This window comes from Protomyctophum parallelum (assembly GCF_964188405.1).
Source record: "Protomyctophum parallelum genome assembly, chromosome: 18".
In the NCBI taxonomy this organism is placed as follows: domain Eukaryota; kingdom Metazoa; phylum Chordata; class Actinopteri; order Myctophiformes; family Myctophidae; genus Protomyctophum; species Protomyctophum parallelum.
Window position 1 is genome coordinate 11,737,142 of NC_139716.1, and position 27,730 is coordinate 11,764,871.

The 27,730-nt window shown below is 43.9% G+C and overlaps 1 protein-coding gene across 3 annotated transcripts; it reads right to left on the reverse strand.

Moving 5' to 3' along the window:
• Positions 1-3,432: 3,432 nt before the first annotated feature.
• On the reverse strand, positions 3,433-23,366 carry LOC310875910 (myozenin-2-like). Of its 3 annotated transcripts, XM_083789343.1 has the most exons (7): positions 21,923-21,966; positions 20,634-20,727; positions 17,461-17,633; positions 14,235-14,379; positions 7,528-7,714; positions 5,389-5,648; positions 3,436-3,745 (listed from the first exon to the last, which is right to left on the reverse strand). In XM_083789343.1, exons 1-6 carry the CDS (start codon positions 21,944-21,946, stop codon positions 5,399-5,401), a joined length of 873 nt encoding a protein of 290 aa, XP_083645469.1. In that variant the 5' UTR covers positions 21,947-21,966; the 3' UTR covers positions 3,436-3,745; positions 5,389-5,398. The 3 variants fall into 3 exon arrangements, with proteins under 3 accessions (XP_083645470.1, XP_083645468.1, XP_083645469.1); XM_083789344.1 differs by lacking the exon at positions 21,923-21,966 and adding an exon at positions 23,147-23,366 and having other exon boundaries at positions 3,433-5,648; XM_083789342.1 differs by having other exon boundaries at positions 3,433-5,648.
• Positions 23,367-27,730: the final 4,364 nt, after the last annotated feature.

A 27,730-nucleotide genomic window follows, 5' to 3' on the forward strand; every position in this document is an offset into this window, starting at 1 on the left:
GAAGTCCAGCCACTACTATCTTAAACCACTGATGTGAATACTGGAGGCAGACAAGTCAGAGTAGTGCCAAATCAACGTCATCAGGTGATTGGAGTGGGCTACTTAATTACTTAAACCTTCCTGCGTACCTTTTCATTCTGCTTGCTGCTGCTGTTACTTTGCTGATGCTGTGCTATGCTGTGCTATAGAGGGTATGCGCGTGACATCACCGTACCTGGAAGTTATGCGGGATGTCACGTGCTGAATGGCAAAAAAACTACTTTCTGGCCTTGACAGCCCCATTCATCCAAACAGAAAAGTCCTGTCTGATTGCATTAAACAATGTTAAACTCACCAACATTGCAGCTGTACGAAAAGCTTGAATTATCCTCTTTCTATCTGCAACGTTTTTGTTTCATAAATATCCACCATAGAAACGTTATGAGCTACTTTATGTCAAGAAATGACCTGCATTTGATTATTTTTCTAAGTGTCAGAGTTTGGAAGTGCTTGTTTTCAATAACATTTTGCTGCCTCCTGCATTATGTGACATTTAGAAACAGGTGGTACGGCAGGACGGTTGAGTGATTTCCATCGAGCGCTTCCAAACTCCAACACTCCATGCTGGTCAATGTTTTGCCACTCAGTCTAGATGAGGGGTCCTGATGGGAAAAGCATGCATGTGCATACTCTCTATATTGTTATGCTGTTTTGTGCTACCGTTATTTTGATGAAGAGATTTCTGTCTGAACTTCTGAGTTAAGGGACAATTAACTTCATCCATTTTCTACCTTTCTTCATATAACTGGTACTCTCCTCATTAATGCTCGTTATAATATGGTACCATTTTTGTGTACTCATCTTGTGTCTCAGAGGAAGGCTGAGTTGCCTGCCCTATACCACTCTGACATAATCTCTGGGGAATCCAAGCTAATAGAAACAGCAGGCTTTCGATTCCTGTAAAGTTATGCCATTGTTCTCGCTTTAAAATAAAATAGAATAAGAAAAAAGAAAAAAGTGTCCAAGCCCATGCCTACCAATGACATCACTGGTCCTCTGAGAGACAGACAGACCGAGTAGGCCTAGACAAAAATTATGCCATATTATAATGAGCATTAGTGAGGACTAATTAGCCCTAAATGAAGAAAGGTTGAAAATGGCTGCATCCCATTTTGACCTGAGATCAGATTCTAAAATTGTCTTCTAAATCCTGAAAGTCGTTCTTCGATTTAAAAAACAATAGCAGACTATACAACCTCGTAGCACGGCACTCGGTGCCACGCTATGAGCTTGTACATCTGCTATTTTTTTTCAATAGCTAAAGTATAGCATAATTCTATATAAACACCAAAAGGGGTGAATTCCCGCCCAGGATGGGTTAAGTGTCTAAATACTGTTGTGATGAAGAGAGACAGAAAATGTGACGACTATAGCGCGGCGCATGAAGCAACTCTGCCATCCGTCTAGCTGCCTCATATGGTATCAGGCGACGTTAAGCGTATCGCCGAAAGGTGAGAGACGCATCAGTCAATCCACTCCACGCATCAGTGAAGCAGATTCCATTTGTCAGGCTCATGGGCAGTACGTGTAACCTTGTGGTGTCAGCCTATATGTTACAGTATACTGGCTCACATGTCCTTTGGTCTGCTCTCTACATGTGATGATAAGTGATGGTGTTTGCATGCTGTACTTAGAGGCTACTATGTACACACAGCTGTGGCATCGTTCAGTGGAGTTGTTGAAGTCAAGACACTCACTGGGAGGTTATTCATACATTGCTTTAAGGCCAGGGTTTCTCAAAGTGGGTGCCGTGGTGATACCAGTCCATTGTTGCTTTCATCGACTAAAACTAAGACGAAAAATGTTCGTCGACTACCTTTTTTCACGGACGAAAACTAAATGGAAACTAAATGAAAACTAAACAATGATGACTAAAACTAAGACTAAATATACTGACAATTTCGTCGACAAATAAAAATAAAAACTAGAGTAAAATGTTAGGAAGGGACTAGTGGACAAGATATCCAGTACAAGTCATTTTACACTTGGTTGCATGCTGAAAATAGCAGATCTACAAGCTCTGTAGATCTTCTATTTTCAGCAAGTGTAAAATCAAGTGTAAAATCAGTCAGACTGGGGGCACGGTGGCACAGTTGGTAGTGCTGTCGCCTCACAGCTAGAAGGTCCTGGGTTCGATTCCCGCTCGGGGCGCTGTGGGTGCTGGCGGCGTTTTTCCTCCTCCGCGTCATCAGTACCCATACCCGAAAGCGGGGTTGGCGAAAGGGCCTTTCTGTGTGGAGTTTGCATGTTCTCCCCGTGTCCCCTAGGGTAGGTACCCTCACAAAAACATGCAGTAATCCTGGTCTCTAAACTGCCAGCCGGGGCGCCTGATGGAGGGGAAAGGAACTGGTTGGAATAACGTGTTCCTTCCACGCGCTACGTCCAACCAGGGAAACTCCCCCCTGTCAGGTGTAAAGGAGCAACTTGGACACTCAAGCATGAAGGAAGCATGAGTTCAAGTCCGTTGCTCTCCCCTTGTCCCCCATATATGGGGACTAGGTTGGTGGAGGGTGTGTAGAGCCCAGGATCACATTAGATGATTGACACAGGGGTGAAAAATGGGTTACAAAATCGTGGGATAAAAAATATATAAAAGAAAAAAAAACTAAATCAACTGTAGATTTAGTCGACAAAAATCTTATGATATTTAGTCAACTAAAACTAGACTAAACACTTAAACATCCCAGGTGACAAAAATGTGACTAAAACTAAAATCAAAACGTGCTGCCAAAAACAACACTGCACCAGTCCAAGCAGGGCTGGACTGGCCATAGGACGTACCGGGCATATTCCCGGTTGGTAGGGGGCCGCCATGATATAAAAAATAAAAATAAATAAAAAATATAATCTTACAGGCAGGCAGGCCACTGTACCTGTATCAGTGAGTGACAAATAAAACATCTTCTATCTTGAATCCTTTTGCCAGCATCATTCTTGTGAGAGCAACAAAGGGACAAGTGTAGCCTATAGTTGTCTGTTGGTTTGTATCATTTATGTTGTTCTGTGAAAGTGGTGGTATTATTAGGGGCTTGTTTGTTTGTGTGTGCCTCGACGGAGAAGGCGGTAGAGTTTCTGCTATCTGCGCGCTGGTTGTGGTGGGCCGGCCGGTCTGGGCCAAATTCACGCGAAAATGACCAGGCCGAATTTTTGTCCCAGTCCAGCCCAAGAGTCCAAGGATGCCGCCCGCCGCGGAACATTTTGATAATATTTCAAAGTTAATAATATCACTAAAATTATATTATATCAGCTTTAGTGTCAACAAATACACATTTATTTTAATTTGTTTTCCTTGTTGTGACATAATCTCGAGCTGCTTTCAAATCCGTCAAAAACAAGAGTAGTAAAAATGATGACATATACCCCAAATAAATTACCCATACACAAAAGATGTAACAATAAATCAATCTTGAACCTTTGAGTATTAAGTAAGGTGTATCTTTATTTGGCTAACAGCAGAGAATCAGCTCAAAATGTCAACACCCATAGAAGCCCAAAGCGATAGCATTGGATCTGCATCATTTAAATGAATAAGCACAGAGGTAAAAGATACAATTCTCAAACACATTAATAATAATATACAGCAAATACTATATACTGTAGTAGTAGCTCTTATTCACTCTGCATTCACAGGCGAGCGGTAGACGGCAAAACTGCTGGACGGCACGGAACGGATATGAGTTTTCTTCGACGGGTGGCTGGCATCTCCCTTAGAGATAGGGTGAGAAGTTCAGTCACACGAGAGAGACTCGGAGTAGAACCGCTGCTCCTTCGCCTGGAAAGGAGCCAGCTGAGGTGGTTCGGGTATCTGGTTAGGATGCCTCTCGGGCGTCTCCCTAGGGAGGTCCTCGACGCACTTCCCACTGGGAGGAGACCCCGGGGCAGACCAAGGATCACGTCCCACTGGGAGGAGACCCCCGGGGCAGACCAAGGACCACGTCCCACTGGGAGGAGACCTCGGGGCAGACCAAGGATCACGTCCCACTGGGAGGAGACCCCGGGGGCAGACCAAGTTGCAGTTGGAGGAAACACATCGACTCACTGGCCTTGGAACGTCTCGGAATCCCCCAGGAGGAAGTCACTAATGTTGCTCTGGAGAGGGAAGTCTGGAGCTCTCTGGTGGAGCTGTTGCCCCCGCGACCCGACTACGGATAAGCGGTTGAAGATGGATGGATGGATGGCACGGAACGGAACGGTAAAAAGATTAAATATTTTAAAGGACCACTTCACCACTTTTCAACCCATCTTCATATAATATAGGTCCTCACTAATAATCAATCGTGCCGTCCTGTTCCGTTTACCGTCCTGCTGCCCTTCCACTAAAATGAAGTCCGGTTTGCCGTCTATACCGCTAGCCTGATCCATGTCAACGACTGAACGCAGCATTAGCTATATAGCTGATTAATTGACTTGCGTTGCACTGTGCAGTGGAGCACTTTATATAGGCCTGGTAAAAGTAATAAATCACACTTTCAACACGTGTGGCTAGCAGCTATAGCCGCTAGCTCACCTCAGCACTGTCAGCAGAGACAGTGGCATTACTGGGATACTTCCTCTCTGTGAAACCCTGACCTCGTTCTGAGCCAACGGCACCATACCACGCCCACCACAACAAACGCAGGAGACGTACAGCACGTACGTCTCAGGCGTCTGACTACTTAAGATAGCGATTCTCAAAGTGGGGTCCATGAAACTCCCAGGTCTCTTTGAAGAGGTTCCAGGGGGGTCCCCAATAAGCAGCAAAATGTGTTAATATTAATTTGTTTAAACCTAGTAAAATCGGCTACTTTAAAATAGCCGACCTACAAGCTCAGAATGTGTCGCACAGCAACGTGTTTGTGACCTTGTAGATCGGGTATATTTAAAAAAAGAAAAAAAACTTTTTTAAGAACACAAATCTTATATTTTCTGATGGGAGATCTGCTCTGCGACCAACATATTAATTTGTCGGTCCTTTTTTTTATATATATTTTTTATCCCACGATTTTGTAACCCATCTTTCACCCCTGTGTCAATCATCTAATGTGATCCTGGGCTCTACACACCCTCCACCAACCTAGTCCCCATATATGGGGGACAAGGGGAGACCAACCTAGTCCCCATATATGGGGGACAAGGGGAGAGCAACGGACTTGGACTCATGCTTCCTTCATGCCTGAGTGTCCAAGTTGCTCCTTTACACCTGACAGGGGGGAGTTTCCCTGGTTGGACGTAGCGCGTGGAAGGAACACGTTATTCCAACCAGTTCCTTTCCCCTCCATCAGGCGCCCCGGCTGGCCAGGGGGAGGCAGTTTAGAGACCAGGATTAATTTGTCGGTTCTTGACATGAAAAAGATTTGAGAACCCACTGACTTAAGATGGTTCAAAGGTCGTCCGACTCCGGGATGAACGCGGGGTCGAGGGAGACCGCGGCGGGGAGGCGGACGGGCCCGCGGGACGAGACCCAGCCCTGGGGCGCTCTGTTGAAGGTGGGCCTCTTATTGGCCCCCGTGTCGTCATGGAGGGGCTCGGGGGGCGGGGCCGGGAGGTCAAGCCTCGTCTTGACCGAGACGGGAGGAGGAGGTGTCGAGGAGGAGGAGTGGCCGCCGAAGCCGCGGAACGGGATGGCCACCCTGGAGGTTTGAAACGGGTTGACAGCGTTAAATACTAGGCATGTAACGATATATCGTATATCGCGATATATTGATATTATATCCCGACGATATGTATCGATTTATTAAAAATAAAAAAATTCAAAAAGGGGGGGCTAGTGTGTGATAAGAAATGTCAGCTGTAATCATATTCCATCATATTCACATGATTTTGGAGAGAAATGAGACAGTAGAGGCCTGGAGAGGGGAGCTGTATATGTGTCTGTGACTGTGCCCAGGTGATGGTCGTTATTGATGCTCATTAATACATCAAGGAAGGCAATTATCTTTGCAATGTAGTTACATGAAAATTGTGAAAAAAGCTTTGGGGGGGGGGGGGAAGATAAATCATAAAAATAAATTGATCATTTGTCTGGAAAATCATTGTGTTGAAAATATCGTTAAAAATTGTATCGTGAACCTCATATCGTGATACGTATCGTATCGTGAGTTGAGTGTATCGTTACATGCCTATTAAACACAGTGGCTGTCATCATGGACTAACGAGGAGGAGACGAGGCGACAGATGAAATCATTCATGCAATTATAAAGAGAAGCTACTGAGAATTTGTCCAGAGGACATTATTATTCTGTAAAATAGGCATATTCATAATACCGACGTATACTGTAGATGAACTTGTTTTGCTCTCTCAGCGTTTATACAAATACAGTACATGTATGCACAATAATGGATTAAATAAAGAATAGGTGCATAATACCTGCGTGCGTGCGTGCATTATGTGCGCGTGCGTGTTTACGTGTGTGTGCCTTTTTTATATATACAGTCTGCAAAGTTTTGCATGAAATGGGTTGGAGAAAAGATTGATGCTTACACCACCATTATTCTAAAACATTTTCATTAGTATAATGTATATGTTCTATTATCTGGAACACTCAATGAAACACCATGAAAGCACACCCTGTTCTTTATCCCGTAAACATTATCGATCACAGGCGAATTAATGCAACCGGCCCTTCCTTATATCAGTGCAATTTAAACAGGTCTTCAATGAGATTCCACTTTTTGTTTGTCTATACCTTTCCTTTTTCTAATCTTTACTTTTGTTTTTACTTTATTTCTTACTTTATATGTAAAGTGCATCTGATCATACTCTCAAATGCATATTGCATGTGTGGACGGAGGAACGGAGACATCTGGGCTGTGTGTTACCAGGCTGTAACACACAGATGGCTGTGTGTTACCAGGGACATGCAGAGAGTGTTAGAGAGGCAGGGACTGAAATCTCGTAAGAGGGCACTTTTGGACAAAGAAATGCGAAAATAACAGATCTACAAGCTCACAACGCGTCACGCTGCGACACGTTGAGAGCTTGTAGATCAGCTATTTTCGTGTCGCAAGCCAGCACTCTTTATAGCTAGTGGAGATGCGGTGTGTAACGGCATGGATTTCTAAACAATTTTGTTCAACGCCAAAGTTCAGGAGACTTCGGAAAAAAGCAATTCTCCTGAAGGCTGCCTTCCGGCATGGCATGGGAAGGAAAGGAGTGGCATTTTTTGCACCTCTTTCACCATGTAGTAAACGCTGCATTCATGGTCTGGAAACTTTTGGAAAGGGCAGTTGTTTTTACAGACGGGTAAAAGGGCAGGGGCTCAAGCCTATGTGTGCACGTCCCTGGCTGTGTGTTACTTAAGCAATATTACACGAGAGGGTGTGGTTTAACGTGATTATTGCCACGACAGTGGTAAGGAACGAGACGAAGTCGAGTTCCGCAAAAGCATCACTCATTTCTCTCGATTAGGTGGTGAATGGTGCTGGTTTGATCCACTATAGAAGCCATTTCAACCAATCAGATTGCTTCCTCAAAACGACCCGTTGTAGAATATATTTATGAACTCTGACCTGTTGAAGCACTTGTACCCGGGGAGCTCTGGTTGGACGCAGGGCTCCGGCATGGGGCCGACGAGGAGGGTCTCTGCCAGGGCAGGGTCACTGATGATGGCCTGTTCCCAGGGCGAGCGGTACGCCTTGGGGAACGACGTGCTGTTGAACCTCTCTGGAGGGACATCTTTCAAGGGACCTCCATACCCTGAGTGATAATTAACACAATGATTGCTTTTATTTGTTTTTGGTTTATGTTGCAACAATGATAGAACAAAGGTTTCTATTTCACCCTCATGCCAAATTAAGGAATATTGAACCAAATGAAAATAAACATATATTAAACCAAACAGACACAGAGATCTAAAGGAACATAATTATGCGAGAAAAACAAAGTAAAAAGCAGCACATATAAGGCCTGGGCCATGAGTGCCGGCCCTGAACAATTTGGTGCCCTAGGCAGGACTTTTCGTGATGCCCCCTTGAAAAATGACCATGGCCTCCTTGTGTTCTAAAGCACTGTATTTTATTTTTTTTGCTTTGGTGGATGCCCCCCCTCCCCTCATGATGCCCGGCCTGGGCCATGGCTCAGCGGTCCAGGCACCTTGGCTGGTAATCCATGAGTCTGGCAGTGTGCCGCGGGTTCGACTCCCGATCCCGACGGCCTTTACTTACTGCATGTCCTCCCCCTCCCCCATCTCTCTCCCCATTTCCTGTCAGCCTACTGTCTGTCAAGCCTGCAGTCCTTCCTCTTACCACTAGGGCCCAGTGAGGCACTGGGCCCTAGTGGTAAGAGGAAGGACTGCAGGCGGACCCGTGGATTAATGACGAGGAAACCCCTGTGCAGCAGCTGGGCTTTAACATTGAGCGCTCGGTTGCACTTCCGCATTGGACCACCAAAGTAGACGTTTTGAGACGGTCCCTCCGGGTGCTTCAAAACGCCACTGAGCAACTTCCACTGACATGAATAGCGGAGGGGGCGGAGCTTCGCGCCAGATCAGTCTCTATCCTTTTAATACTCATGCTGTCTGTCCCTCCATAAAATATATAAAATAAAGGCGAAAGCCACAAAAAAAACATAAAAAGAAAAGAAAAAGCAGCACATAACATGACAACACTGCACTGAAACTGTATTGAGAAACATATAGGTAACCCACCCCGCCCCTTTCTGTTCATCACATTAGCGCTATATATTCCACAGGTCTCCCTTTCCTCCTCCCCCCCCCCCCCCCCGCCCCTCTGGCAATAAAAAAATGTTAATGGTTCACAGCAGCAAACAAGGAAGGGCATCTTTCTTGCATGAAGCTTGACCCACATCCCAGTATCTGTAGGCTACAACCTCTCATAACTATGTTTAATAACTCCTAAGCTTCGTAATCATATAGATAATGTGTTTCTCCTTATCACAAAACGCTATGGTCAATATACAGTTTAGCTTACGCATGTGATTTTATGTGATTTTATGTGATGTATGATGCCTTTTGTTCTCGCTTAATGTAAATCGCTCTGGATTAAGAGCGTCTCCTAAATTGTAAATTGTATCCCTGCATATTTCTGCGTGAGTCATGATGACTCAATATATCTTCCGGCAAACAATAATGTATATTCTCTGTGTGTGATTAATACACTTTAGAACATTACATTCTGTGCCAACGGTGTGCTGTCATCATCATGTTCTCGGAAGCTTGCACTTGCTTGAGGAACGGTAGTCCAAATCAATGACCATGCAGAGAGCAACCGGAAGATCATTAAACAGTGGTGGAAAGTAACTAAGTAAGTAACTAAGTACTTTTACTTAAGTACTGTAATTTTGAGGTATTTGTTGAGTATTTACAATTTCCAGTACTTTTACTTCTACTCCACTACATCTCAGAGCCAAATGTTTTACTTTTACTTCACTATATTTGAAAACTTTAGTTACTTTGGCAATTTAAATTTTGATTAGAAAACATACATTTACCACTTCAACCCTATACATTTCAGCCATTTGAAAATATGCCGATCGGCTATTTTCAATAGATCTTCTACACATTTTGAACTTGGGACATTCTGCAATATGATACTTTTACTTTTAGTACTTTAAAGTACATTTTGATGCCGATACTTTTGTACTTTCACTCCAGCACATTTTTCAATTCCGTACTTTCACTTGTAACAAAGTAGTTCTAAATTGCAGTATAGAGGGTGTGCGCATGCTTAAAGTGAATGGCACATCGAGTGGCAAATAAAGTGGCAAAGCAACAGGCGAAGTGAGTTTAACATTGTTTAACGTTGTTTAATGCAATCAGACAGGACTTTTCTGTTTGGATGTAATGAGGCTGTCGAGGCCAGAAAGTAGTTTTTTGACTCAGTAGGCCTTCCTGCATAACTTCCGTGTGTGGCCCATAGACTGTAAAAAATATGGACAAAGCGTTCCCCGGGTCTAACATGGACGTAAAATGAAGCCTGTAATTCTATGGTAATTCCTGATGTAAATCGCCATATTTCTAGATCAGTTTTGGCCCAGCTGGCCATTGGCTGGCTCCGTTTTGGCACAGCTGGCCATTGGCTGGCCCAGACAACGAGGCGGGACTTCCCCCCCTTCTTCTCCGTTGGTTTTTATTTTGACTCGAGTGGGAGGGGAATCCCGATCATAGACTGTAACGGTAGCCACGCCCCTCAGAACATACGCGACTTCATGGTCATTTTTTTTAATTAATGGGACCATAATTTTCCAAAAAGAATATTATGACATTAGAAATTAGACTTTAAACTAGTGACTGGAAGCTGAAAGTATTCATGACCATGTTTATTAAGGTAATACAGTCTAGGTGAAGTTGGGCCCAAATACATGGACTTCTATGGGGCTATGGGTTTTTTTGGGTCCAGTGACAGCGCCACAACAGGCCATTATATGAATCGCGATTTCCTTATAGGCTTCACAAAATATCTGTCTGACTGCCCCCCTGGTGTGGCCATGATGGGGGAGGCCTACATGATGGGGAGGCCTACATGATGGGGAGGCCTACATGATGGGGAGGCCTACATGCGTATCCTTCAAAAACAGCACTTCACCCATGGAGGGGGGGGGGGGGTGCAAGCTCAAGTATTACATAATAGAGGGTGTCATGTCATGTCATCAATCAATGTCATGTCCAACCCCCCCCCCCTCCCCCTCACTCACTCACAATGAACCATATATATCCCCCTTCCTGACGTTACCCTCTGCCCTGAGAGGAGGATGCAGGAGAGACTGGGGACTTTTGGAGTTATTGCAGAATATTTTTTACAAAAAAAAAAATCTTTGACAAGTCAGTCAAATATTTCTTCTATGGTCACTGGTTGTTCTATAGAGGCGTATGCGCGTGAGTGACATCATCATCAAACCAGGAAGTTATGCAGGAAGGCCTACTGAGTGGCAAAAAAGCTACTTTCTGGCCTCGACAGCTTCATATACATCCAAACAGAAAAGTCTGATCAGATTGCATTAAACAACGTTAAACAATGTTAAACTCACTTTGCATGTTGCTTTGCCACTCGATGTGCCATTCACTTTAAGCATGCGCACACCCTCTATATGTTTTCAGGTGATGATTGTCGCATGACAACAAAACACACCCGATGCATGATTTTCCCTTTGATTATTGATTGTTTAAATTAAATTATGAACAGACAGGATGGTGTAACATTAATGTGACTGCCGTCCTCGAGGTCAAACTGGCTGGGATAATAATAAAATAAAGAGACAATTAAGAGTTCTCACGTACTAAAGAAATGAGATCCATCAGGATATGATAGGCAGTAAAAGTCTTGCTTAAAGTTATAGCTTTATATATTCTTACTCAAGATGCGAAATGACATGGAGTGGCTATGATGTTAAAACCCTTTTTGGGCGGGAACCCCTTTTGGTGTTAGCATTATGTCATGCCTTAGCTATTGAAAAATAGCAGATCTACAAGCTCATAGCGCGCCACCGAGTGGCGCGCTACGAGCTTGTAGGTCTGCTATTTTTGAAAAATCGAAGAATGACTGACATAGAAACATAGCTTTTTCAGAAAACTGTCAGGATGACATTTTATGAATCTGATCTCAGGTCAAAATGGGTTAAGCACAAGCGCAGATTATATTTCCAGACATAATTCCACCAGTTACTTGGCTCTATAGTAGGCCTAGTATAGGACATGGCTCGGATAAATTAGTATCCTGAGTAGCCTATGGGACATCCACCAGAATCTGAACTCCTGACTCATCACATTTTTGCAGAAGAGTACACAGTGCAAAGCTTAGCACGGACATCTTAGTAAAGTGCCGACAACATATCATCCTGTTGATCTTCCATCATCGCACATATATCATACGTGACAGCTGAATTAGGTAATCTAATGAGCCGCGCCTTTTACGACTAAACTTAGACACTTGGCCTACTGTACAACACCTGGGCATGGTTGGGTGAGCTATTACGAGATGTATTGCTCAATCGATATACCCTGCATTGACCTAATTCCCTCTCCGCGTCTGGAACTGGTCCACCCAACACCTCGTGAGTGAGAGAGGCGGTAAATGAACGTATACATGCTCCATGAATAGCACTGTATGCATTCTCTGTTCAAATCGGTGTTGGTTTTGTGTCTGGTCTGCTTGGATAAATTGAGAGGTATTGGAGGGGTGGGTGTCTTAACTCATTTTGGACTGAGGTCGATTAAAAAAAACATTTTTCTGAAAAAACTATGTTTCTATGTCAGTGGTGCTCAACCTTTTTCAAGTCAAGGACCCCCAGAATTATCTCTATTGGGCCACGGACCCCCATCTCAAAATATGTATAGTTCCAGGGACCCCCCAAGAAGCAAATATTTTAGTTAAAAATGTTCGCTCTGAAATATATATTCAATGATTTGCGTCACATTTTAACGATCTTTCAAAAATAGCAGACCTACAAGCTCGTAGCGCGCCACTCGGTGGCGCGCTATGAGCTTGTAGATCTGCTATTTTTCAATAGCAAAATTATAACATAATGTTTAAAACACCAAAAGGGGTTCCCGCCCAAAATGGATTAATCTCAACGGTATCGGTATCTGCAGGAAGGGGCAAACAGGAAACACTCCTCGTTTCCTGTAGGGTAAAAAGAAACTGGCCAATTATATAAAAAGACAATCACAGAGGATCGTAAAAAAAGAGGATGAGAGAGAGAGTGTTGGCGTTGGAAATTTAAAATAAGCGTTGTAGTAAGGAGACTTAGGAGAGAAGGAGAAGACTGAGCGAGAGAGAGCGCCGAATAATGAGGAAAAACTCATCTTATTCTACCGAGGGGCCAAGAAGAGATTTCACACCAAGATCAAATTAATGTTCTCAACTTCATCAAAGCATTTGCAAAGTAAAAGAAATTTAGGAAAACACTTGGATCTGAATTTTATTTTTAAATGACAAATCCTGATAGCAAAGATCTACGTAGCATGTGCTGCAAATCATAAAAAGATAATATAATTGTAGACATTTTCGGAAAGGGTGCAATAAAATGTCATCCAAACACTCTTCGACCACTTATACTACTGCCCACTGTTGGGATAAAGTAGACCTTTTAAGCAGTCACCATTACTTATAAGAGTGTGTGTGCACCCGAGCTGTGCTCAAGCAAGGTCACAGAGAGACAGAAAGATTCCTATATAGTGTCTGAAAAAGTAGAGACACGTCAGAGTTCTCCAGGACAGACGACCCCTCTGGCCTGCGCTTCAACTTAAGGGGCGCCCCGACCCGACCAACGGACTGATATGATTGATCGGATCTGATTCGTGATGTAACAGGTCGTATTTGCTTTCACCCATGTCTTTGTCGTTCATATGCATATCACATGGATCCATTCATTTTGGGATAAGTATCCCGGGAAATCATTAAAATATGCCAGATCTTATGATTCCATGACTTATGTTTACAGCCTGTTTATTGGACTATCTGATAACTCTGGCACGATAACGACGCATCGCCACACAGCCCTCTGCCTTTTCCTTCTTTACAACCATTACGTATGCTTACATGTTCTGTATTTCAGTGAACAACACATTATCCATGCATGGTTTCTCTCGTGTAGGGCAGGTGGTTCCCAAACATTTTCATGTTAGGACCCCCAAATAAATATGTATAGCATTTGGGCCATATGGACCCCTATCTGACTAGAGGTTTTACCTGCAGACCCCCGGAGAGAAGATGGAAGAGAAAATGGATTGATTTTCCTTTTTGGTTTTTTCCCCCCCAACAACAAAAAAATTAAATAATAATGAAATAGCCAAAGTACAGATGCTTATTTTTAACTGGGGGCCACTTTTTGGGCGGGAACCCCTTTTTGGTGTTCTTTTAAGCATTATGTTATACTTTAGATATTGAAAAATAGCAGATCTACAAGCTCGTAGCACGGCACTTGAGCTTGTAGGTCTGCTATTTTTGAAAAATCATGAAAATGTGTCGCAAATTTGGAACCTGTATCCTTTCAGAACGAACATTTTTAACTCAAATCTTTGCTTCTTGGGGGGGTCCCTGGAACAACATATTTTGAGATGGAGGTTGGAGGCCAAATACATATAATTCTGGGGGTCCTTAACATAAAATAGTTTGAGAACCACCGACATAGAAACATGAGGGTTTTTCAGAAAACCGTCATGATTTAGAAGACATTAGTAGAATTATCCTCAGGTCTAAATGGGTAAAAAAAAAAAAAATTAACTAGATTAACTAGTTCAGTGCCTATTATTATGACCTACCTGGAGCAATACAATCTGGGTTTGACTCGTATGCTCTGGTGTCGGGCGTCATCGGGGTGTTGGGGGGTGGCTTGGCATGTTGGTCGACAACACCCTGCTGGTTGTTCTCGGCATTACCGTTCTCAGTCTGAAGAAGCTCAACATTCTGAAGAGAGACGAAAACAGAGTCAAAGGGGTTAGATCCGATTGATTGATTGATTGATTTCTATTAACCCATTTTGGGGCGGGAACCCCTTTGAATAGTTTTCATTTTGTTCTAGTCACATTTTAGTCCCCTGGAATGTTTTAGTGTTAGTCTAGTTTTAGTCGACTAAATATCATAGGATTTTAAGTCGACTGACTATACAGTTGATTTAGTTGAACAAAATGTATTTTGGTGGGCGTTGATGCCGTCGTAATGGCTGATCTTACACTTGCTGAAAATAGCCGATCTACAAGCTCACAACGCGTCGCGCTGCGACACGTTGTGGGCTTGTAGATCGGCTATTTTCAGCATGCAACTAATTGTAAAATGACTTATGCTGGATCTCTTGTCCACTAGTCCCCTTCCTAACATTTTTATTTGTTGACGAAATTGTCAATACATTTACAGTAGTCTTAGTTTTATATTATATTATTTAGTCATCATAGATTAGTTTTTATTTAGTTTCCATTTGGTTTTCGTCAGTGGAAAAAAGGTAGTCGACGAACATTTTTCGTCTTAGTTTTAGTCGACGAAAACAACACTGATTTGATGTTATGTGTGTGTACCGGTAACATAACTTCAGCTACATCGCTCAGGAATCTACATGCAGTAGCTGGAATGTTATCAAGGTGAGCTGGTATTTCAACAGTATTTGAACCCGATTTCCAACCACATTGAGCAGAACAGAACAGAACAAGGCCCAGCTGCATGGTATGCCTTCAACACAGGAAATTATGTTTTGCAGGACTTCAGTGTAATGTCTGCAGTCTTGGCCAACAGCTTTCATTCCATTGAAGATATTTGTGATGATTTACTCCAGAACTTCCTGAGGAAATGTTGACGACTTAAAACTAAATCCCTCTCCCCCCACCCCCCAAGACAATAAACAAATCCCCTTAAAAGAAGTAGGGAGAGACAAGCCTCTCCTGAGACAGAAAATAGTGAAAATAGCACAAAGCATATTGCAGCTTATTGATCTGCACATTTCCACATGTTTATTGTCTCTGCCAGTTGGAAGGCATGGGGAGAGTTTTGTTTGTTTTGCAACCTGTCTGTCCGTATGTCCATCGGTCTGTGACCAGCTAATCTCCGCCACCGTTGGCCCAGTCACTGCAACCTGTCTGTCCGTATGTCCATCTGTCTGTGACGAGCTAATTATCTCCACCGCCGTTGGCCCAGTCACTGCAACCTGTCTGTCTGTATGTCCATCTGTCTGTGACCAGCTAATCTCCACCACCGTTGGCCCAGTCACTGCAACCTGTCTGTCTGTATGTCCATCTGTCTGTGACCAGCTAATCTCCACCACCGTTGGCCCAGTCGCTGCCAAACACACACTCACTCCCTGCATGCCAGAGCAGAACCTCTGCCCTGAATTGTTCAGATCAACCTAGCGCCACCAGCAGGCCCATTTTTGCCAAAAAACATTTTGGAACAAAATGCATCAAATCATGAATACAGCATCCGATTGCCGTGAAAGGCCTAAGAAGACATAGCAACCCTTTTCACATTGGCCTATTATAGCGCCACCAGGAGGCCACAATAAACCTATACCTTGACCTGGCGGAGGGAGACCTGTGCTCCGAGGAGCACTTTTCCTAGTTTATTTTGAATTAGATTTTTTTTTATTTGATTTATTATTTATTGAAAATGAAATATATACGTATATTCCAATTAATTATTTAATTCATTAGTTCATTAAATGTAAATTAGGGGTTTTATGGGATAGTGGTCAGTGGTCAATCCACTCACAGATTTGGTACCATTAACAACATGGGCCTATCTTGAAATCTACTGCAGCACCCATTCTGAACGGGCACCCATTTTGGTGTCGGCATCATGTTATGCTTTAGCTATTGAGCGATACGAGCTTGTAGGTCTGCTATTTTTTGAAAAATCGAAGAACGACTGACATTTCTAGAATCTGATCTCAGGTCAGAATGGGTTCATCAGACCAGTGTGTGTCCGGCGGAAACCTCATATGAATCTGATCTCAGGTCAGAATGGGTTAAGTATTCTAGCGCTTCAAGTAGACAATTGTTGAAATGTGGAGCGCAGCTGCCGCTAATCAATGTCCAGTCAAACAAAATCAAGGAAGACGTTGGACTAAAATGATGCACAGACCAACAAACAGGGCAGAGGAGACTGATCTCAACGGTGTGTAGGGTAGACGTGTGCTCAGATCTCACTGATGCGTAGCACACGGTCTACCCTACACACCGCTATACCCGCCTACCGCTCCCCTTCTCCAGTTCTGCTGCTAGAGAAATGGACCTGGAGTCTGTTTCTGCATCCGTATACGTGTTTACCATGCGTTACTTTCGTTAGGCTATTTGTGCTAATAACGCAGAAAAGGTTGTTCAAAAGCTGACGACAATAATAAGCACTCTGTGCCCTTTTGAAGTGTCCTGGAAATTAATATTATATTTGATATAATACACAGAAGGGGCAGAGCGCAGGGGGTTGTAGGGGTCAGGGTGACCCAAAACAAATGTTGGTGACACACATGATGGCACTTATACTTATTCTATAATCTAGCAGCAATTTCTGGTCCGGTGCAAGGAGCAGCACGGCCTCTAGGGGCTGCTAACGGGGCTTTTTATAGTCTCTCAGTGTTGTGACCTTCTGTGTCACTTGTCATTATGTGTTACACGCGTTGCGTTTGCTTGCTGTGGCGGTTTAAACCATTTTGGTCTGAGGTCCAGTACAAAAAAGGCTTCTGAATTCTAACAGTTTTCTTAAAAACCTCATGTTTCTATATGTCACCTTTTTCATGTCAAGGACCTCCAGAAATGTCTCTATTTGGCCACTGACCCCCCCCATCTCAAATTTTTTTGTTCCAAAGATTTTAGTTAAAAATGTTCGATGTGAAAGAATATATATTCAAAGGTTTGCTCCACCATTTTTCAAAAATCGCAGATCTACAAGCTCGTAGCGCGGCACCGAGAGCTTGTAGATCTGCTATTTTTCAATAGCTATAAAAGTATAACATACTGCTTGAAACACCAAAAGGGGGGTTCCCGTTCTGAAACGTGTTAAACTTACACTCATGGTCACAGCAGCGTTGGTCTGGTTCTGTATGCTCTCGAAGGTGTACTTTTCGGAGCGTTGCTGGCGCTTCTTGAAGAGAACCGAGCCCCGGTTGGTGGTCAGAGACAGCTCCTCCAGCATGATGTCCTGGGGCACGCTCAGCTTCTTCCCCAGGTCCATTTCAACACCTATAGCACCGACAACACACCCAAAGACAGGTCCATTTCAACGCCTATAGCACCCAAAGACAGGTCCATTTCAACGCCTATAGCACCGACAACACACCCAAAGACAGGTCCATTTCAACGCCTATAGCACCGAACACACCCAAAGACAGGTCCATTTCAACGCCTATAGCACCGAACACACCCAAAGACAGGTCCATTTCAACGCCTATAGCACCGACAACACACCCAAAGACAGGTCCATTTCAACGCCTATAGCACCGACAACACACCCAAAGACAGGTCCATTTCAACACCTATAGCACCGACAACACACCCAAAGACAGGTCCATTTCAACGCCTATAGCACCGACAACACACCCAAAGACAGGTCCATTTCAACACCTATAGCACCGACAACACACCCAAAGACAGGTCCATTTCAACACCTATAGCACCGACAACACACCCAAAGACAGGTCCATTTCAACACCTATAGCACCGACAACACACCCAAAGACATGCAGAAGAGATGAGGCTGTTTATTCTGCCATCATATTCACTATACACTGCACTGTGTTGAACAGTGGCGTGCACAGAGTGAAAAAAGGGCACCTTGTGCAGTGCGTGGAACTGGCCGGTTGCCTTAATAGTGTGAGATTTATATTTGTGGTGGCCTAAATAATATATTAGAAGCTTTTGATCGAGAATTGATCAATGTCACCATGGTCCACAAACTGTACAGGTGTACAGTGTACACTACAAAATAAGAAAAAACAAACAAAAAAAATACTTTTTATTTTTTCTCTAAAGGGCACATTGCCAAAAGGGCAGGGGGTGCTCTAGCACCCCCTAGTGTCCATCTGTGCACGCCACTGGTGTTGAACGTTTACACGTTAGTATGTATGTCGATTTTCTTTGTGTATATATTCTTGCAAACAAATTGGAGTTGGACCATAGATCGTGACCACATGGATTATCCTATTATGTGTTTCTTCATAAACACAGCTATTCACTGTGTGCTAAGAAACCCATCAAATCGCTCATTTGTTATTCCGGCCAATAGGCAAATATTATGATAAACAAGGACATGATTATTTCCTGTCAGCCTAGCTTTCACATCCACTGACCCTTCTGTGGTCACTATAGTGCCACACGTGCTGCACATTGTGTGTGCACAATGCACAATGTGTGTGCACAATGCACAATGTGTGTGCACAATGCACAATGTGTGTGCACAATGCATGCTAATCATGGCGAAATCATAGGCAGGCCTACACTGGAAGTTATGCGGGAACGCCCACTGAGTGGCAAAAAACTACTTTCTGGCCTCGACAGCCCCATTCATCCACACAGAAAAGTCCTGTCTGATTGCATTAAACAATGTTAAACTCACCAACATTGCAGCTGTGCACGAAAAGCTTGGATTATCCTCTTTTCTATCTGCAAGGTTTTTGTTTCATAAATATCCACCATAGAAACGTTATGAGCTACTTTCTGTCAAGAAATGACCTGCATTTGATTGTTTTTCTAGGTGTAACACAACATTTTGCTGCCTCCTGCATTAAGTGACATTTAGAAACAGGTGGTACGGCAGGACGGTTGAGTGATTTCCAACGAGCGCTTCCAAACTCCAACACTCCATGCTGCTCAATGTTCTGCCACTCAGTCTAGATGAGGGGTCCTGATGGGAAAATCATGCATGTGCATTACTCTCTATACCAAAGGCAAGGCCCAAGGGGCACATGCCAGATTTGCCAGAATATCCTTCAGCTGTCAGTAGCCCTCAGACACCCCCCCCCCTGTCCCCATGACATCACCAGTGAGTTACACAGACGTCCTCACCCTGAAATAGAGCGCTCAAAGGACGGACGACGACAATAAAGGGATCATAGTTACTTTTAGGCCAATAAAACTTTGCATTTGCTTATTTATAGACCGGGTCATAGAAGGGAACTGCAGGCTGGCTGTGTGTGTGTGTGTGTGTGTGTGTGTGTGTGTGTGTGTGTGTGTGTGTGTGTGTGTGTGTGTGTGTGTGTGTGTGTGTTTTCCAAGTGCACAACATTTTAACGAGTGTATTCTGAACCCACCTGGGACAGTGATACAGTGTATCCTTTCAGCCCAGTAAGTGCGGTATAGTGTAGTCATATATTACAGTAACAGTTACCGTATATGGAATGCCATTATATCATTGAATGCACACATTCTCATTGGACACCACATGAATGTCGTCCACTGAGAGCAGAGGGAGACGGAGGACACAGGGGGACAGACAGGGGACACAGGGGGGACAGACAGGGGACACGGGGGGACACAGGGGGACAGACAGGGGACACAGGGGGACACAGGGGGACAGACAGGGGACACGGGGGGACACAGGGGGACAGACAGGGGACACGGGGGGACACAGGGGGACAGACAGGGGACACAGGGGGACAGACAGGGGACACAGGGGGACACAGGGGGACAGACAGGGGACACGGGGGGACACAGGGGGACAGACAGGGGACACGGGGGGACACAGGGGGACAGACAGGGGACACGGGGGGACACAGGGGGACAGACAGGGGACACAGAGAGACAGGGGACACAGGGGGACAGACAGGGGACACAGGGGACACAGGGGGACAGACAGGGGACACAGGGGACACGGGGGGACACAGGGGGACAGACAGGGGACACGGGGGGACACAGGGGGACAGACAGGGGACACAGGGGACACGGGGGGACACAGGGGGACAGACAGGGGACACGGGGGGACACAGGGGGACAGACAGGGGACACAGAGAGACAGGGGACACAGGGGGACAGACAGGGGACACAGGGGACACAGGGGGACAGACAGGGGACACAGAGAGACAGGGGACACAGGGGGACAGACAGGGGACACAGGGGGACACAGGGGGACAGACAGGGGACACAGGGGGACAGACAGGGGACACAGGGGACACAGGGGGACAAAGAACGACCAAAGCAACAGAGGGGTCAGAGGGGACACAAAACCAGGAAGTGATGCGTGTCTACCTTCCGGCCCTTGGATCTCCCTGCAGATCGCCGCCGCCTGGATCTGCCTCTCCCGGGTCGTCATGGTACAGAACTGTGACATGATTGGCTGCCCCTGTGGTGGAGGCAGGAAGTCACAAGAACACGCCGTTCACATCAGTACAACAACCCTGTTCTAACGTACGGCTACGACGACATGAGACAGTATACAGCACCATATAAACTGCATATCTGCATGATGATTACAGCACACACACACACACACACACACACACACACACACACACACACACACACACGGCAGCACGCATGCCGCAGCACGTAGAATTTATCGGGGCAGACGAAAAGGGCAAAGTTTGAAACATATCCCTTTAACCCATTTTGGACTGAGATTGATAAAAAAAAAGGCTTCTAAATCCTTCTGAAAAATCTGTTTCTATGTCATTGGTGCTCAACCTTTTTCCATGTCAAGGACCCCCAGAATTATCTCTATTGGGCCACGGACCCCCCCCATCTCAAAATATGTAGTTCCAGGGACCCCCCCAGAAGCCAATATTTTAGTTAAAAATGTTCGCTCTGAGATATATTTATTCAAGATTTGCGCCACATTTTCACGACTTTTACAAAAATAGCAGACCTACAAGCTCGTAGCGCGCCACTCGGTGGCGCGCTATGAGCTTGTAGATCTGCTATTTTTCAATAGCTAAAGTATAACATAATGCTTAAAACACCAAAGGGGGTTCCCGCCCCAAAATGGGTTAAATAACCGTGGCGTGGGCAACCAGCGAACGGGGAATCCATACGCTTGAAAATGACACGCGGGCGAGAACAAGAACAAGGCGACAAAGTCACAAGCCGGTGTGACGGTTCACGATAAAATGGGTGAGATATTTCATGGGTGTCAATGAGCCAAATAACAGCCATTCCTTCCAGACATTATTATAATTCAGAGAGAAACTATAAGATAGCTATATGAATAATAATCATCATCTGTATAGCGAAACGGACAAAGAAATACTAAACAGGAGAAATACCGAGACAATAAGTGAAATATAAAATCAGGTAGTGAAATCTCATCTATAAAAGTGATCTAAAAGGATACTTATTGCTGGCTTTAATTAATATCTTCCGGCTGACTGGTCCCCATTATTTAAAGGGGAACCCCCATTTCATCAACCATACATCATACAATCGGCCCTCACTAATAACTAATTTAATACGAGATCACACAAATTCCATCTATACTTACTCCACCCCTCTTTGGTGAATGGTGGGGCTATTAATAGACTAGTTCTGAAACATGCCTATACCAATGACATCATCGATTCCTGCATGCCGATACAGAAACGACAGCTCTTTCTCGGTGGAAATAAAATTCCCATATACTGAATTCCAACTCGTCGTTTCATTGCGTGTTCCCGCTGAGGTCAACGTTATCTCCGCGCTGTAGAATATATTCTTAGCACCCATCGGTCATCGGTATACAGTAGATAAATAAGCAGCTGTTGAATGCTCTTCACGTAGGGTGACCAGATCCAAACTGTTCATTTGAGGGACAGAAGTATCGCTTGTGTGGGACAAGTGGGATGGGGGGACCCCCGTCCCCAAATCCCACTTGTCCCACACAAGCGATACTGGAGTACCGGGTTAGCAACTTACTACTTGAGTTGCTATTTGAGATTCTGACCTGAGATCAGATTCTAAAAATGTCTTCTAAATCCTGAAGCTTTCTGAAAAAGCTATGTTTCTATGTCAGTCGTTCTTTGATTTTTCAAAAATAGCAGACCTACAAGCTCGTATAGGGCGCCACTCGGTGGCGCGCTATGAGCTTGTAGATCTGCTATTTTTCAATAGCTAAAGCATAACATAATGCTAACACCAAAATGGGTTCCCGTTCAGAATGGGTTAAATGCCTTGACGTCATATTCGACCATATAGGCCTATTGGCTATCATTAATAAACTCCTCTGGTGTCTCACATTTTGTTTTAAAATCATGCTTTATTTTTATTTTAATGCTATTTTAACAGGCTTATAAAAACACATCTTGCCGGAAGAGACAATGAGAGAGCTTTACAACACAACGCCAACTATTAGGGGACTAAACTATTAGGGTATTTGAACACTGACGCCTGAAAAGTCTTGGAAATGAGGGACTGTTCCACGCAAAGAGGGACATCTGGTCACCCCATCTTCATGCCGCTCAATTGTCACTCCAAATGAAAACAATGCAAGCACAAAGAAGAATGTAGCGCTAATCAGAAGCACACATAGGGTTTATGACGCGCGTCATGCGTGTCATTGTATGTCCATAAACTTTACCGCTGAGACCCGGAGACATTAAGGTTGTATTAAACATACACAGGGTCGTATAGATATTAGAATACCGTGTGCAAAGACAACCTGTTAGTATAAGAGCATGGAGGAAAGCGCAGACGAAAGTCACACATTCTCAAATAAAGCACATTTCTGTTATTCCACAGCAGACACGTTGCACACCTGTGTGACGTATAAGTGACCTTGGTGAAAGACTCACCTGTCCTGCTGCTGTATAGGGCCCTGTGATAGGAAACGAGAGGGGGCGGGGGTCGACGGACGGAGGGGGGGGTATACGTGGTGTCTGTGAAGTCTTGTGCTTTGTTTTCCTTTGGAAAGCCGGAACGTCCAGGAAGATGAGAGGCGAGGGGTCAGACTGCTGTAGCTCTGCGACCTGCGTGGGTTAATGCTCGTGCGCCCCGGCAGAGGGGCTAGCATGACGTCGTGGGGAGGGGAGGGGGGAGGGAGGGAGGGAGGGAGGGGTGCATAGGAAGAGTAGGGGGATGGGGGGGTGTGGGGCAGGGGTTGTCAGTATAGTGGCCAAACTGATCTGACTGACTGACCGACTTCAATGAGTCACGGTCACTGGTGTTTGGTTCAAAAGCAGGGGGGGGGGGGGGGGGGGGGGCTAAATTTAGAGAGCTCCCTTTGCCCCCCATGTCTCTCTCCCCCTCTCTCTCTCTCTCTCTGTGTGTTTTTACAGTAGCTAATGTTGGACTTGGGCTACATGATACCGCCTTAGCTCATGGTGTCTCCTTATTCCTACTACTGTATAGGCTACTGTATAACATCATGCACCAAGGGGATATTATTCCCATAGTAGTACATGTGCTTACAGTAGCTTCTGGAGAGAACAAACTACAGTTACAAAACTTGTGACAGTTTTCCTTTTCTTTTTCTTTCCTCCTCTCTTTGTGTGTGTGAATGAATATTGATTTGGTCAGAAAATATATATATTTTTGTGTGTGTGTGTGTGTGTGTGTGTGTGTGTGTGTGCGCGCCATCACTGTTGTCCAATCACCCCAAATTGAATGTTGTTACAACTTACATAGACTGAGTTGATCAGCTGGTTGTTTTAACTTACATAGACTGAGTTGATCAGCTGGTTGTTTTAACTTACATAGACTGAGTTGATCAGCTGGTTGTTTTAACTTACATAGACTGAGTTGATCAGCTGGTTGTTTTGACGACGTACTGCTTTGGGTCAGAGCAGCGAACCCTCCTGGATCCTGCAGAGGTCGATCTCCTCATGTCATTTCTTTTGGATTTCTCCTGGATTTGGTCCCAAAATTCACCAGAACAACAGGAACTTAAAATGCATCTACTATGTTAAAAGGTTTCGGGCAGAGGACGCCCCCCGCATGGGGGGGGGGGGGGGGGGGGTCCATGGGCAGCTGTGCATGCAATCATAAATGGTTATTATTACAGGTGGGTCTTACAATGCTTCAGTGACAAATCAAATAAACATCAATCAATCATCATCAATGCGTCGAGTCTGAAGGGAAAGCCAATCGAGCCCGGAGCTGCCGATCGACCCAGAGCTTTGATATGCGCGGTAATAATAATTAAGCCAACATTATATAGGTTTATTTATCATTAAATAGAACGCTAAAATAACACGTTAAAAAACATATTTGGCGCCTTGGAATGGCGTTCATCCAATTAATACAGACTATTCACCTGTTGTGTATAGCACATTTTGGGCGGGAACCCCTTTTGGTGTTAGCATCATGTTATGCTTTAGAAAATAGCAGATCTACAAGCTCATAGCGCGCCACCGAGTGGCGCGCTATGAGCTTGTAGGTCTGCTATTTTTGAAAAATCGAAGAACGACTGACATAGAAACATAGCTTTTTCAGAAGACTGTCAGGATGTAGAAGACATTTATAGAATCTGATCTCAGGTCAGAATGGTATCAATGGCGGGGCAATACATTTTATCCAACATAAAAACTGTCATGGCAGCTACTGGGCCTATACTGTTAGGTAACCATAGAGTGTATAATAATATGTAACAGGTTACTGTGACAAGCCCCCCCCCCCCCCCCATATCGTCTCTCACCACCCCCTTGGCCCAGCGTTGACAAGCCACCGCCATCCCTCATGCAGCCAGACACCGACAGAGTGTGTGTGTGTGTGTGTGTGTGTGTGTGTGTGTGTGTATGCAGAGCTATGGTACTGTACACATCAACAAATCCCAATAACTCCATGCCTTGTGCCGTGCGTGACGCTTGGAATACAGATGTACAGTAAACAAAACAATAACATTCTGAGGTGTACCAATTATGCAATAGAATTATATTTATTTTGTAAAATGATTTATATAAATTCAAGCTCATTACTTCAATGTGGAACATGAATTGTTCCGTCATTGTCGTCGTGGCATTAGATGGAATTCCAAACAAACTTTGGCAATAATTAAGAGACGCGTGACAAATCAATCTGTGCCCTGCAGTTTACACTCTATGCTTTAATAGCATCAAGACAAGAACATGGATGCTAAATCCCAATGCTGCATCTGTGATTCATTCTTTATGAAAATCTCAACATATCTTTAATCCATAATAACCCCATATAAATAGTACTGTATGCAATTGTTTGATGTCGTTTTTTTTTAGGGATGCACCGAAAGGGAAATTCTTGGCCAAAACCGAAAACCGAATATAGGAAACAGTTGGCCGAAAAACGAATACCGAATTTCCGAATATGATTAAATATTATATATCTTTTTTCCTACCGTTGCTGTCATGGCCGTACCTTAAAGCTATACCTGATTTATGGCAAAATAAATGGTTAAGGCAAAACTTAACTTAAATAATAATCACTACTATGGGTCCATAAAACATTTATTCAGCTCTTTTGAATGCATTAATTGCATACACTATTCGGTGAAATACTTTCTAGCTATTCGGGCCGAAACCGAATAGTCCGAAAATGCATTTTTACTAGCCATTTTCTGCCGAATATTTTCTGCGGCCGAATATTCGATGCATCACTAGGTTTTTTTTGTACCAGCACAATGAGCGGAGCTTTAATTAAAACAATCATCAGTTATTTCTAAATATGCATAAATCATCATCATGACCCTTAGGGGATCCAAATGTACCACATATTTGTAGATGACACCCAACAAACAACAACATGCCTCATATCAGTCAATACTTTTCTAAATCCATAACATCACTTTGTTGATATTGCAGTCAATAGAGTTATGTAATAATACCAGGATCATTCGTCCAGGTATAATCTGGAGAAAAAGTCTAGTGGGGGGAAAAAATGATGTCCTGCCTGAGCCTTCAAAATCCCCCCCTCTCTCTATCTATCACTGCTTATCTGTCACATGCTAACTGAAAAGGCAATCAGCAGAAAGAATGAATTAATCTTTCTGAGTGGAGGCTTATGTAACAAAAATGTCTGCCCCCAATGTGCTGAATTTGTGGATTTATCTTTTTCCCCCAATTTTCAAGCCTGGCTTATATCCATGACACAGCTTTGGGCTGTGGAATATGATCCTGATGATCAACCAGAAAGAGAAAACTTTTATCTGACAATACAGTATATTAGTTTCAGGAGGACGACAGTTTCTCAGGGGTCGAATCTAACGTGTCGAAGTGCCCTTGAGCAAGACGCTGAACCCCTAATTGCCCCTAACATCCTCCACCATCGGTGTATGTGTGTGTGTGTGTGTGTGTGTGTGTGTGTGTGTGTGTGTGTGTGTGTGTGTGTGTGTGTGTGTGTGAGAGAGAGAGAATGTATTGCACATTATGTAAAGCGCCTTGGATAAAGGCACTATATAATTGCCCCATTTTACCATTATGGAGAACTACAAGTTTCATGAAATGAAAGAAGTGTACAAACTACAATCACAACAAAAACCAGCATGCTTAATTAAATACACCCATATCAGAACACCAGATGAACAGTAAAACCACAAATGGTGACCCTTTGATAACAAACTCAAAACCAGTTATTGTAACTACAATGTGTATGACACAGCCTCCTCTTAGAATAACTCTTCAATTGACTTCCTATAAACTTATCGCTTCAATAATCATGCGTGTAACCCTCTATATTTTGTATGCTCATTAAGTTTTTAATTTGAGTACCTGTTTTGAATACTGGATGACTCGCCCCAGTGCTTGCCCGTTTTTCCTCCCAGTGAGGGGGATAACTTTGTAATATGCTATTGGCTGTTTGTATTCTTTTTGGAAAAATATAAAAATATACTCCTGTAGAAAGGCTATATCATTTTACTTATATTGACCCTATAAACAATTTAGTATTATTTATTATGTAAGGTTTTGCCCCCTCAAATGGTACCTCGTCAGATAAATCCCCACATATCCTACAACAACTTCTGTGAACAGACTTCAATGTAGTAGCTTTTCATAAATTATATTTGTACATGAAAGTTTATAGTTAGAGAAATTCAAAGTCCAGCCGTCTGCTGTCCAGCCTCTCCCACCCCTCACTGGGGAAAATTCTGGGAGGAAAACAGAAACGGGGCGAGTCATCTTGTTACCCCTGTTGTTAGTTTAGTTGGTCTTGTTCACAGTCTAACAACTTCGACTTGTTCCTTCATGTTGTAAATGTAGCCATGCAGGCCTACACATTTTGCTTATTTTTGCACATAAACATAAACATATTATATTATTTTACATTCTCAACAACATTCTCTTTGCTCCCTCTGAACATATCTAGCCAAATTTGAAAAGCATTTACTTGAATTAATTAGCTAGATGAAAATGAATGTCTGCAGTACAAACTGTCTCTAAATAATACCTCTAAATTGTACTTAACCCATT

Coding starts and splice junctions, on each gene's coding strand:
- LOC310875910 (XM_083789342.1), bottom strand. CDS start 21,946: ATGCAGGAATCGATGATGTCATTG. Junction 17,634..20,633: donor GGAGATCCAAGGGCCGGAAG/GTAGACACGCAT, acceptor TCGGTGCTATAG/GTGTTGAAATGGACCTGGGG. Junction 7,715..14,234: donor CCCAGATTGTATTGCTCCAG/GTAGGTCATAAT, acceptor ATTATCACTCAG/GGTATGGAGGTCCCTTGAAA.